We start from the raw sequence: 12,114 nt of genomic DNA on the forward strand, positions 1-12,114 counted from the left end.
AAGGTCACCTCACCAGCCCCTGCCCCCCTCCAGCCACATCTCCTCCCCTTCCCAGCCCAGCTTAAGTCCAATGTTTCCCCACCTCTCTATGCCCTGTCCTCCCCACCCCCCAAATCCCCTCCGCTTCGGCACAATACCGCTCTCCCCGACGGCACCCCCTGTGCCCACTGGCGCCTCTGCTTCTGCTCAGGCAGCCTTCCCTCCAGAAACTGCCCTGCCTCTGGGTTCGCAGGCTCTACCTGCTCTGCTCCCAGGGCCCTTAACACACAGAGCTTCCCCCACCTCGGCACTAACCGCAGTAAAAGTTGATCACTACCAAGTGTTCAGTCATTGTCACAAATGACTTATCACCCCCAGTATTTGTCTCTTTCAGTCTCCCGTCACCCTGCGAGGTAAGCAATATCAACCCCAATCCACAAACAGGAAACCGAAGCTCAGAAAAATGATGTGTCCCAGGTCACAGCCAGAAAGTGACCAGGGGGCTGGGCTGGAACCAGATTCTACCTACCAGGCCACATGCTCTCCCCGCTGCTATGAATTATAACGACCTGTGGGGACTAACGCTAGCCGAGCTGGGCTCCTCCAGACCCTGCGGTAAGGCTTCCAGGAGATGAGGACTGAGGACGGGGCCAGCCCCTCCCTCGGAGGACGGCCCCTGATGAGCTAATACAAGCAAGGCTTGGGACCCTGCTGGGCGCGTGCGAAGCGCCCCTGTCTGTGAACCAGGCTGGTTGTTGTTAATAGACTTTATTTCTTAGAACTGTCCCAGATTTACAGAAAACCTGAGAAGATAGCACAGAGAGTTCCCATATACCCCACACAGCTCCCCCTGTAATTAACATCTCACATTAGGATGGTACATTTATTACAATTAATGAACCAATGTTGACACATTGTTACAACTAAAGTCCATTTCCTTAGCTTTCACCTAAGGTCCTTTTCTGTTTTAGGATCCCAGCCAGGAGGCCACAGTATCTAATTGTCTGTTCTCGTTGTTTGTTATGGGTGACAGCCACGGCGGTATTAATGGCCTTAATCCCCCAGGAGACCTCTAGGAGGTACTTCTTCTCCTGAGTGGGGAGTCTTCTCAGCAGAGTCCAACAGCCTCTGGCTTCCCCCTTCAGCATCCGTGACTCCTTCCCTCCATCCCTGTCTCCCCTCTCCCCATCCCAGATGAATTTGGGAACCCGTCTGAGGTGAACAGCTGCTCCATCTGTCATCACGGGTGACCGCCGAGCCCCAGGGGCCCGCGGTCTTTTTCTGCCAATTACAAAGACTGTCATGTGCTGGAGAAGGTAGGGCTCTCACTGCTCTGGGGGAGACCCCACGGCTGGGAACCAGCTTGCCCTAACACAGTGTCAGGCTAGAGAGGCCCCTCCAGGACCAGGGACGCATCAGAAGCCAAGGCCACTCCGCGGGCTGGTGGGTGAGGAAGGCTAAGTCCTGGGCACTGATCCTTCCTCTGCCCGGATGCTGCTCCCGTCGCCCTCTCTCCTGTAGGATGGGCGCTCCCACCTGAGGGTGTTCATGGAAGCTGTGCAGCCCAGTGGTCACTCTGATCATCTGTCCCAAACCTGATCACACCTGGACTCCAGACTCCCACCTGGCACCACCCACCACATTCTCACTTCCTGCCCCTCATCCGCATCCCCTCCGCCCTACCCCAGAGGACAGCTTAGCCCATTTAACCCCTGCCTCACGGTCCCTGGACCCACCCACCCCACCCTAGCTCGACCCCAGCGGGGCACCTTGGCACACGGTGGGGAGCCGCTGACAAGCCAGCTTACGGAGGTACGGAGGAGTCCTCCATGTGCGCACACTCTGTCGGGAGACCTCCTGAGGATCGGGGGACCTGACAGCCCTTTGCTGGGCTCTACGAGGCCACTGCCCTCCATTCTCTGGAGGTCTGCAGCCCACATGGCTCCTTCTCATGTCCTCACCACGCTTGTCCCCAGCCCTAGGTACCCTCTGACTCAGGAACAGTGCCAGGTGGCCTCCAGGCACATCTCCCGCAGAGTGAGAAGAAGTTCAAAGGAAGCCCGTCAGCTGGCTGCTGTCATGACAACACCAGAGAGGGTCCCTGTTACTATGGCAACACAGGTGCCACTTTCCAAACCAAGCAAGGCCCTCGTCCCCTGAATGCTGAAGGAATAGGAGGGCTTCCTCCCCGACCCCACTCACCAGTGATGAAACTGCTCCTCGCCCCGTTCCCAGGAGAGCCTGGCCCCCAGAATGGACCGCAGAAGAGATCTTTAGACGTGGTGACCACCTGCCCCAGCCTGATAACAGTTAATCTGTCTTTACATGTCCCCCTACCCGTAGATCTAGAACATTCCAGCGTGGAGGATAAATTAAATGGTGACCCTACTTTTAGAGTGTAGTTTGCCTGTCTGTTGCCTGCATGAGAAAGTCTGGTCTGTGAAGGCTTTGCTGGAGTTACCACTGCAAGAAAGGGCAGTGAGAGGAGCCAGGTCAGCCCTCAAATGCTGACGGTCGCCCAGGCCCTCCCCACACCGTGTTTATGATGGACCCTGAACCCCAAGGCACTGACCCTCCTCTTTGATCTGCCTTCGTCCCAGTGACTGTCCAGTGCTTCAGAAACAGTCACTTCGTCCTGGTGGTGTCCCGCGAAACAGCCTTGGTGTGCAGGACGCCAATCAATGTCCAACTGGTCTGCACCGCCCCCCAGCTGCTCCCCAACCAGGAGGCGGGATCCTCCGTGGTCTCCACGGCTGGCCCTCTCACCTGCTGTGACACCACAGTCCAGGTAGAGTGGGGGCCACACTGGTGCCCATGACCACCCCCTGGGAGGGCCTCGCCCAGCTGTCTCTTCCTACAGGTGGACAGCATCCAGCAGAACCAGTTGGTGTCCCACATCGGCATCTGGATGGGGCCACACGGTTCCATCATGTGGGACGGCGCCTTCCTCACACAGGCTGGGCCGCGGGCTTGGGTGTGAAGGGAGCACAGGCTTTGGAGCCGTCTGGGGTCACGGCCAAGCTCTGCCATCACCCACGGTGTGACCTCGGATGAGCTGCTTACCTCTTCCCAGCACCACCGGCCCCCCAGGCCGGGGCAACGCCTCTCAACCAGAGCTGATGTGAGCATTAGATCGGGCCTGCCCACGCCTGGCAGGCGGAAGCCACAGCCGGGCCTGAGAGGGCCGGAGTCCTCGAGAGCCCTCACCTTTATCCCTCCAGGAACTGAGCTGAGAAACCAAGCCTCAAGAAGCTGAAAAGTCCCCTTCCAGGTCCCAGGAAGAAGCCAAGGCTGTGCCTGACCGTCGCCACCTCCTGATCTCGGAGGTTACAAAGCCGCAGATGAGGCAGGAGATGGCTGGGGCTGAAGCCCTGAGGGTACGGGGTGGGGTGGGGGGGAGCTGAGGGAGAACCCCTCGCTGAAAGGGGCCACCGGCACCTGCTGACTCAGGTGGCAAAACGAGCCAGGAGCCCAGGATGCCAAGGGGTAACCCCTGAGGACATCTGAGCTTGTCACACCTGTCTCTGAACCCCAGGCGCCAGGCGCCAACCTCAGCCTGAACTAATATGGTAACCACGGGGTGTAGGAATTCTGTGCTTGGCACTGAGTGGGTTTCCAGATGTCTTTTTTTCCCACCCTTCCTGCCATGAGGGCTGGGGCAGGCTGCTGGCATCAGGATTCAAATGTCTTTTCCTTTAAAATGTTATGTATTCCCAGGGGGACCGGGGACAAATCTGTCACGTTTTGGACATCAGGATTTAACAGCTACGGGAGCTAGCCAGAATTCATCACAGAAGGGGAGCGTAAGGGGAAACAGCTGTAGGCCATCAGGAATGAGCTGGAGGGCCCTGCAGAGGAAAGGCCTTCCGGTCAGGGTGGAACCACTCGTGTGTACTGACACCTTCTTTGTGCCAGGCCCTGGTCTCCATTGGTAGGACGTCCTCCCCAAGGGCACCGGCCCAGGCCTGAACCCAGGGCTCTGCCACAAGTAGAAGTGAAGGTCGAGCGCTCAGGAGCTGGGGTAGGGTGGGTCAGCTCTTCTTACAGAACATCCCCGGGTGCCGGCCTGCCCCTACCCCCACCGGGTGTGTGCAGTGCCACGCAGGCCAGCCAGGCGCACGGGACCCAGTGGCAGACCAGCCACAACTGCAAGGACAAGGATGACCCCAGCGCGCTATCTCGTGACCTCACTTGATCCTTAAGCACAGCCTTTGGAGGGAGGGGGTCAGCGCCATTGTGCAAATGAAGAAATTGAGGCTTAGGTTAACCGGCCAGTAAATGCTGATAAGATTCAAACCCGGGTCTGTGAGATGACAGAGCTTTCCGAACAGGGTGGGCATCTGTCAGCCCCATGGGGCTCCAGCCTTTCCATCTAGAAGATGGCCTGGCACAGCAGGTTCGAACTGTCCCGAGAAGACAAGACGTGGTGGGCAGAGGACGGGCAACGATGCACATCACCCAGGTGATTGCAGGTAGCATCCATCCGCCCCCTGGACCAAGCCTTGTATGTCGCATCCACACAGTACAGTGATCTGGATGCGCTGATTCTGTGTCTTCTCTCCTCCATCCTCTCCACCTGGGACTTCAGGCTTCACATCCACTGTGTCTTCAATGCCAGTGACTTCCTGCCCCTCCAGGCGTCCCTCTTTCCTTCCCCATCCAGCCACTGTGACCCAGTACGGCCCGCTGAGGCTTCAGCTGCAGATCGACAAGGGAAAAGGGTACGGTGTCCCTGTGCTTTCTCTACCCACCCCCACTTCCCAGACATCCAGCCAACCGAAGTTCATGAGCCCCTCTCCCTGCAGACAAGGCTTTTAGTTCCTACCACAGGGAGGGGGACCACCCCATTGTGGGGCTGCTTCAAGAGTCTGACCCCATGGAGGTCTGGCTCCTGCAGAGGACAGACCCCATGCTGGTCTTGGTGCTGCATAAGCACTGGGCCGCTCCCAGCGCCAACCCCTTCCAGTATCCTCAGTGGCCCATCCAGTCGGGTGAGTGGCGGTGGTGCTGGATCTGCCCCTCCCCTCCCCCTCCTTGACTTCTCTCCTCCCCAGGTGTCCTTTCGGTGACAGCTCAGGACCTGAATGATGTCCTTGGAAGGGTAGCTTTGCCCTGCCACTCTCACTACCAGTGCTTCACTGTTGCCACCTTCGCCCCCCTGGACACTGGCTCCTGGAGGGGCTGCGGGGGACCACTCAGAAGCATGTGTTCTTCCTGCCTGCTCCCCGTCTGCTAAGCGGGGATGAGCGGGTCACCGAATCCCTCCAGCCCCCTGCGAGCTAATGCGGACAAAGGTCCCCGGACGGGGCTTGGTCTTCCTGAGTGCTGTGCAGGGCAGTGAGCCCCGACCTGCAAACCACTCCAGAGGGAGGAAGGAAAATGCCGGATCGTGAAGGCAATCAACCCTAACCTGAGCCGGGCATGGTGCTCCAGAGTGGCCTCACTTCTGACTCTAGAAATGATGTGTTCAGCATAATTCTGCTTTGAATTTTATTTTAATTCATTAGTTTTACTTTTGGCCGCGTTGGCTCTTCGTTGCTGCGTGCGGGCTTCTCACTGCGGTGGCTTCTCTTGTTGCGGAGCTCAGGCTCTAGGCACGTGGGCTTCAGTAGTTGTGGCATGCAGTCTCAGCAGTTGTGGCTCGCGGGCTCTAGAGCACAGGCTCAGTTGTGGTGCACGGGCTTAGTTGCTCCGCGGCATGTGGGATCTTCCCGGACCAGGGCTCGAACCCATGTCCCCTGCACTGGCAGGCGGATTCTCAGCCACTGCGCTACCAGGGAAGTCCCTCTGCTTTGAATTTTTATAACTCAGCTTCTGCGGAAGGTAAGTATGGATACATTTAGGATCTTCTACATATTCTATAACTGGCACCAGAGGCCACACACTACTGTTTAACTGTCGTTCTACTGAACAATATAAATCTTTCACCTTAATATAGACAGATCTCTCTCTCTATATATATTTTAAAAATATTTCCCAGTCTTTTTTTTTTAAATTTATTTTTATATTTATTTTTTGACTGTGTTGGGTCTTCGTTTCTGTGCGAGGGCTTTCTCTAGTTGAGGCAAGCGGGGTCCACTCTTCATTGCGGTGCGCGGGCCTCTCACTATCGCGGCCTCTCTTGTTGCGGAGCACAGGCTCCAGACGCGCAGGCTCAGTAGTTGTGACTCACGGGCCCAGTTGGTCCGCAGCAAGTGGGATCTTCCCAGACCAGGGCTCGAACCTGTGTCCCCTGCATTGGCAGGCAGATTCTCAACCACTGCGCCACCAGGGAAGCCCTCTATATATTCTAAATAGATGCATGACATTCCATCAGATGTAGACAGATGTCACTGGTTAGCACCTGGGAGGGTAGCTGACTAACCAGCTCAGCTGCGTGCCTCTTCCTGAGCCAAGAGACCCCCGCCTGCTGGATGAAGGGGTACCTGTTGGTTACGCTGCTGGGTGCCGGTTCAGGTCAGTTCCTCCTGCTTCTACTCCTTTATTTATTTATTTATTTATTTTGGCTGCGCCAGGCCTTAGTTGCGGCACGCAGGATCTTCACTGCGGCACGCATGCAGGATCTATTTCCCCGACCAGGGATCAAACCCGGCCCCCCTGCACTGGGAGTGTGGAGTTTTACCCACTGGACCACCAGGGAAGTCCCTGCTTCTACACCTTTTGGGAGCTGCCCGTGGCTTTGTGTTTCTGGAAGCCATGGTAACCCGCCCCCCCCAACCCTGCCCCCCAGTCATTGGTCATTGAGGGCCAGGAAGAGAGGGCGCCAGACATCTGCTCTCCTGCTGCCCAGTTAACACCACGTCCTCGGAATCCCCTCTCCCCATCTGTCGGGTGGCAAAGGGAGCAAGTCGGCCCTCCCAGGGGGACTCTGAAGGCCGGGGCCAGGGCTCTACACGGCAGAGCGGTTCCCTCCCGCAGGGTCCACTACTGCAGACGTGAGCCATCCAGAACGAGGGAGGCACAGATTCCAAGTTGGGAAGCAGCACCTATGACTCTGTAACTCGTGGGACTTGGGCTGGTCAGCATGCCCAGATCTCTTGCCTCCTGCCTGGCCGGCAGCAGTGTGGACCTGGCTGGGTTCCAGACGCCATGTTCCTGCCTCAGTGCTTCGTGCCCAGGGCTCTAAGCCAGCCCCGTGCCTTGATCTTATCCTCATCCCGCCAGGTTTACTTCCTTTGCGGCACCTCTGCCTGCTGCCCCTCAGGGCTAAAGACTTACTCGACCACATGTAGCTCTGGGGCTGCAGGTGAGTCCAGGGTGGAGGACAAAATAGGGGGGTTCTTTGTTCTTTCGTGTCTGCAGGCCTGTTCCTGGCTTCTGAGCCACGTGGGGAGCAGGATGGCAGTGAGCCTCAGGTCACCACAATGACATTGCCAGGCCCAGAGCATGGTGAGCTCTCCTGGGCCACTGGGCTTTGAGGATTCCTACAGGTGGGAGTCTACGCTGGGGCCTGCAGGTATGAGGCTGTGGGCAGGCCCCTCAGGCCTTGGCCCTCCAGGGTGCGCTGACAAAATGGGGAAGCTCTGGCTATCGTGAGGGCAGGAGATGGTGTAACTGAATTCATTGGGGAACTAAGCGAAGCTAGCCAGGGTCCACCTCATCTGCAAAAGGGCAGCTTCAGCTCTGCCCAGTGTGATTCCCAAGGGCTGGGGTTTGGGGAGAGAGTTGGAGGGGCCCTTGCCCAGCCCTGCCATCCTTCAGATCCCTTTTGTCTGGCAGGTTCCACCATGAGCTGCAACCCAAGACCTCGCCTCTGGGGAATTCTTTTGCTGTTGGCTGTTGCCCTGGTCCGAGGGGTTGGCGTCTTTGTGGACCTGAACCAGGCCAAGCCCAGAAGCTCCTGGAAGGCAACAGAAGGTGAACAGGCTGAATAGACCCTTGTTTCAAGCCTAGTGAAAGCAGGTGTGGAAAAGCTACTTGTGGTGACTAGACAGAATTATTCTCAGCTTAGACACTTGCGCTTCAGAGGCAGCTCTGTCCTTCCAGAATTGCGGCCTCTATTATTGGGTAGCGTCCAATGCCTTGCAGGACTGAATTTAGGAGACTTCGCCTCTCCGCAAGGAAAGGCAGCGTTCCAGGCAGAGAAAGCAGGACGAGAAGGTAGGGGGAGGTCAACTCACGGCAGAGTCAGAGAACAGCAGTAGCTGGGAATCGGGAGCCTGGCGGGGCTGATGGCCTGTGAGGGCTTGTCACCTTCTCACAGCCACAGGAGTTCTGACTGGGCGTCCTCGAAGCATGCCACCATGCCATCATGGATGAGGGAATCCAGAGCTCCCGGGGCCGAAAGAACTAACCTTGACTTGAACAAGCTCCTCCCAGGCCCCCTCGAGCCTCCCAGCCTCCCATAGAGGACGCTGGCTACTCCTCCCCTCACCAGCCCCCCTTCCCACTCACTTGGCCCCTGGGACTGGTCCACACGGGGATGGTCGGCACAGGCTGAACGGCAGCCTGCTGGCCCTGATGCTGCCTGATGCCATAGTGGCAGACAGGTCAGTACCAGTGCTGGCTGTGCTGCCGACCGTCTGCTCGTGTATGACACGGACCTTCATCTCTGACTTGTTGGTCTGGAAAGCTCTTTGCTGCCATGTAGAGCTTCTAGGGTGGGAAAGGTAACCCAACCTAGGCGGAATGGGCTGGGTTCAGCTGGCTGCTGGAGAATCTGGTGGGGAAGTGAAACTTGGTTTCAGATACCTCTCTGGCCTTTGGTAGGGCGTGAGTTAGAGAAGTGGCGTAAAGGGAACCACAGTGCTTGAGTCAGGCCCGTGGCCTTGACACCATGCAGGCACTCTCCAGCCCTGGCCAGCTCCATCTTTTCTGTTTTCAGGATACTGGTCGAATACAAGCCAGGCTATTTGATTATAACCCTGGCTCTGCCTCTTACTAGCTGTGTGATATTGAGTTATTGAACTCTTCTGGACCTCGGTTTCCTCATCTGTAAAATGGGAATAATACCTATCCCCATAGGGGTGTTGGATAAAATGAATTAATAGATAAGAATCCTTAGAATAGTACATAACAGCCAACATTTACTGAGTACTATTAACTACCAGAATTTCTCCTCCTCCTGCCCCAAAATTAATGCTTACCTAAATTTTTTTTTTCTTCCCCATATGAGGACAAGCTTATAGCTCAGGATGAGGAGGGGCTAGGGGAAGCAGCTGCCTTAGGCTCTTCTAGCAGAATAGAGCACTTAGGCAGGAAGATCCAGACACCTGCTATGGAAGTTAGTTAAGGAACTCCCCTTAGCTGGGACTGTTTCCCCATCTGTGACTAGGGATGACTTGTTCTGTCCAACCTCCTGGCTTGTACAGGGCCTACGGGATATACTTTTCAGGGTTAGTGTGAAATAAGTGAGGATTCTCAGCTTGGATGTTATTTGGAGGAGCCAGGCTGACAGGCTCTGAGGGGTCAGGGATTCAGTTCCATCCAGGGCCAACTCTTCTTACCATTGCCTTCATTGCACGAGCTCATTGTGAGCGTTTAAACAGCACGGAAGGGTGGTTCTGGGAACGGCATCGATGCTGTGTTTAAACCAAGCATGAGTCTATAGATGCCAACTGGAATCACATCACGTAATCAACTTTTCTCTTTAACTTTTTTTTTCATGCGAAGGTAGACATCTTGTGTCCTTACCTATTACTTGTAACAGCTGCATTCTCCTTCGTATCATGGTTGAACTATATATTTGATCTCCTTTTTTAAAAACAATGTTTTTTTATTAAAAACAATTAAAAAAATTTTTTTGACCGGGCCACATAGCTTGCAGGATCTTAGTTCCCTGACCAGGCATTGAACCTGCGCCACGGCAGTGAAAGCAGCAAATCCTATGCACTAGACCACCAGGGAACTTCCTGATCTTCGAATAAAATTATGTAAGCATGTAATTCTTCGTATACCATTTTCTCAGAAGAAATTCTTAGAACTGCTGGGCTGAAAGCTACGCCCCTCTTGACCGTAGGGCTCTGGGAACGTACGGGTGCCTGTTCCCCACACTCTTGCCACCACAGGTCAGTAGCGTTCTACGGCTTTGCCTATCGGAGCATCATTGGGTCAACAGCATTGCTGATTTAACATGGACCTCTTTGATTAGACGCCAAGCATCTTTATAGCCGCTTATATCTTATAAATTGCCTCTTTGTGTCTCTTATCTATTCTCCTGAGTTTGTTTCCTTGTCTGTAAAGAGCTTTCACACGTCAAGGGGTGGATATCCTCATGTTTCAAGTTTCCCACTGAGTTGGCCATTGGTTTTTTTTTTTTTTTTTTTTTTTTTTTTTTTGCGGTACTCGGGCCTCTCACTGCTGTGGCCTCTCCTGCCGCGGGGCAACAGGCTCCGGACGCGCAGGCTCAGCGGCCATAGCTCACTGGGCGCAGCCGCTCCGCGGCATGTGGGATCTTCCTGGACCGGGGCACGAACCCGTGTACCCCGCATCGGCAGGCAGACTCCCAACCACTGCGCCACCAGGGAAGCCCTGGCCATTGGTTTTTCTTCATGGGGTCCTTCCATCCTGCTGTTTGAAAGGATTGTGTAATGATGAATATTATTTCCGTCCTATTTTTATCTTTAAATGTAGCAAAGACCTTCCCTACCCTATATGCTCATAAAAGTATCCATTAACTTTTTGTAAAAAGTTAATGCAGGTGTTTTTCTCCTGCTGTTGCATGTATACAGGCTCATGATTTTGATAGGTAACTTCGGCAAACGCTATTTCCATTGTACATAGATTTCTGTCAACACTTCCACGTCAAAGGGTCCTGTTTACAGAAACAAATGTACAAAGTATGTGAACAATGAAGGTCCTTGCAGCACTGAGCTCCCTGTGCTTTCCCTGGAGGGAAGCAATCTAAGTTTTGACTTTCCTGGATATCAAAATCCAGTCCAAATTTGCCCAATTTAAAACTTCTTCCCTCACCTGAAACCACCTCCTGGTATAAGAAGGCAGCTGAGCCTTGAGAACAGTTGAGTCAGACTTGATGGGGATAATTAACAAACCACTTTTGCTGACTTGTGGCAGGAAGCAGAGCTGCTCGGCGCCTGTCAGGTTTTCTCTCTTCCTGCCTTTTGGGGACAGGGACAGGGGCCGTGACTGCAGCTAGGGGATACTCAAGGGGGATCTCCTCCCTCTCCATCTACCCCTGGCTCCCTCATCTTTACACTGAGATCATGGCGCTTTGCCTTAAATAAAAAGGAGAATACTTCACAGCCTGTTTCTTCAACTTAAACAAAATTCAACTCTGTAAAGTGTGACTCCATGCCCAGACATTTCTGTAAGGGTGTTTTACATAAAAGTGCCACTCTGGGGCTTCCCTGGTGGATCAGTGGTTAAGAATCCGCCTGCCAGTGCAGGGGACCCGGGTTCGAGCCCTGGTCCGGGAAGATCCCACATGCCGCGGAGCAACTAAGCCTGTGCGCCACAACTACGGAGCCTGCGCTCTACAGCCTGTGAGCCACAACTAGTGAGCCCATGCGCCACAACTACTGAAGCCCGTGCGCCTAGAGCCCGTGCTCTACAACAAGAGAGGCCACGGCAATGAGAAGCCCGCATACCACAATGAAGAGTAGCCCCCGCTCGCTGCAACTAGAGAAAGCCTGCACGCAGCAACGAAGACTGCACGCAGCAACGAAGACCCAACGCAGCTAAAATTAAATATAAATAAAATAAATTTAAAAAAGAAAAAGTACACTCTGTTCCAGCAGTAGGAAGACCAGATACCCAGGTCAACTTTCAGAAGCAAACAACTAAAATCCCAGATTATTTGTGTGTGTTTTTAAAAACATGTTTAAAACATTGCTGAGCTAATATTAAAAAAAAAAAAAAAGGCATGCACAGAGGCCAAAAATAAAGCAAAAACAAAAACTCTGGGAAGTGAGCCCAGCTTCTATTCTGGGATTTCTGCAGAAGCCTGGAGGTCTTGACATTCTGCTTTGATGAGCACAGGGAACTGCAGATCAGCCCAGAGGCTGCCAGAGATGGGGAGCCTAGTGTAGGCCTCTGTCCAAGCTGGGACTCAGGGGGCTTCATCTTCAGGCCAGAGTGAAGGAGAAATAAACCACTGCATGGAAGCGGGCAGCAAGGGATCTTGCCTATCTTGACTTTGGTGCTGGATGGATGAAAAAAAAAAATCTACCCTGAGGA

At 54.3% G+C, this 12,114-nt stretch overlaps 1 protein-coding gene across 1 annotated transcript; it reads left to right on the plus strand.

Annotated features, from left to right (window-relative positions):
• The first annotated feature begins 533 nt into the window (after nt 1–533).
• ZP1 (zona pellucida glycoprotein 1) lies at nt 534–7,853 on the plus strand. The gene is given in 14 exon segments (XM_073809445.1): nt 534–594; nt 2,580–2,767; nt 2,840–2,953; nt 3,258–3,356; nt 4,503–4,630; nt 4,632–4,705; nt 4,785–4,974; nt 5,034–5,050; nt 5,053–5,081; nt 5,084–5,206; nt 7,144–7,236; nt 7,325–7,361; nt 7,364–7,435; nt 7,699–7,853. Coding segments are annotated over 14 exon segments (1,380 nt in total).
• Nucleotides 7,854–12,114: the final 4,261 nt, after the last annotated feature.

The sequence above is a fragment of the Tursiops truncatus genome, chromosome 8 (assembly GCF_011762595.2).
Source record: "Tursiops truncatus isolate mTurTru1 chromosome 8, mTurTru1.mat.Y, whole genome shotgun sequence".
Lineage (NCBI taxonomy): Eukaryota > Metazoa > Chordata > Mammalia > Artiodactyla > Delphinidae > Tursiops > Tursiops truncatus.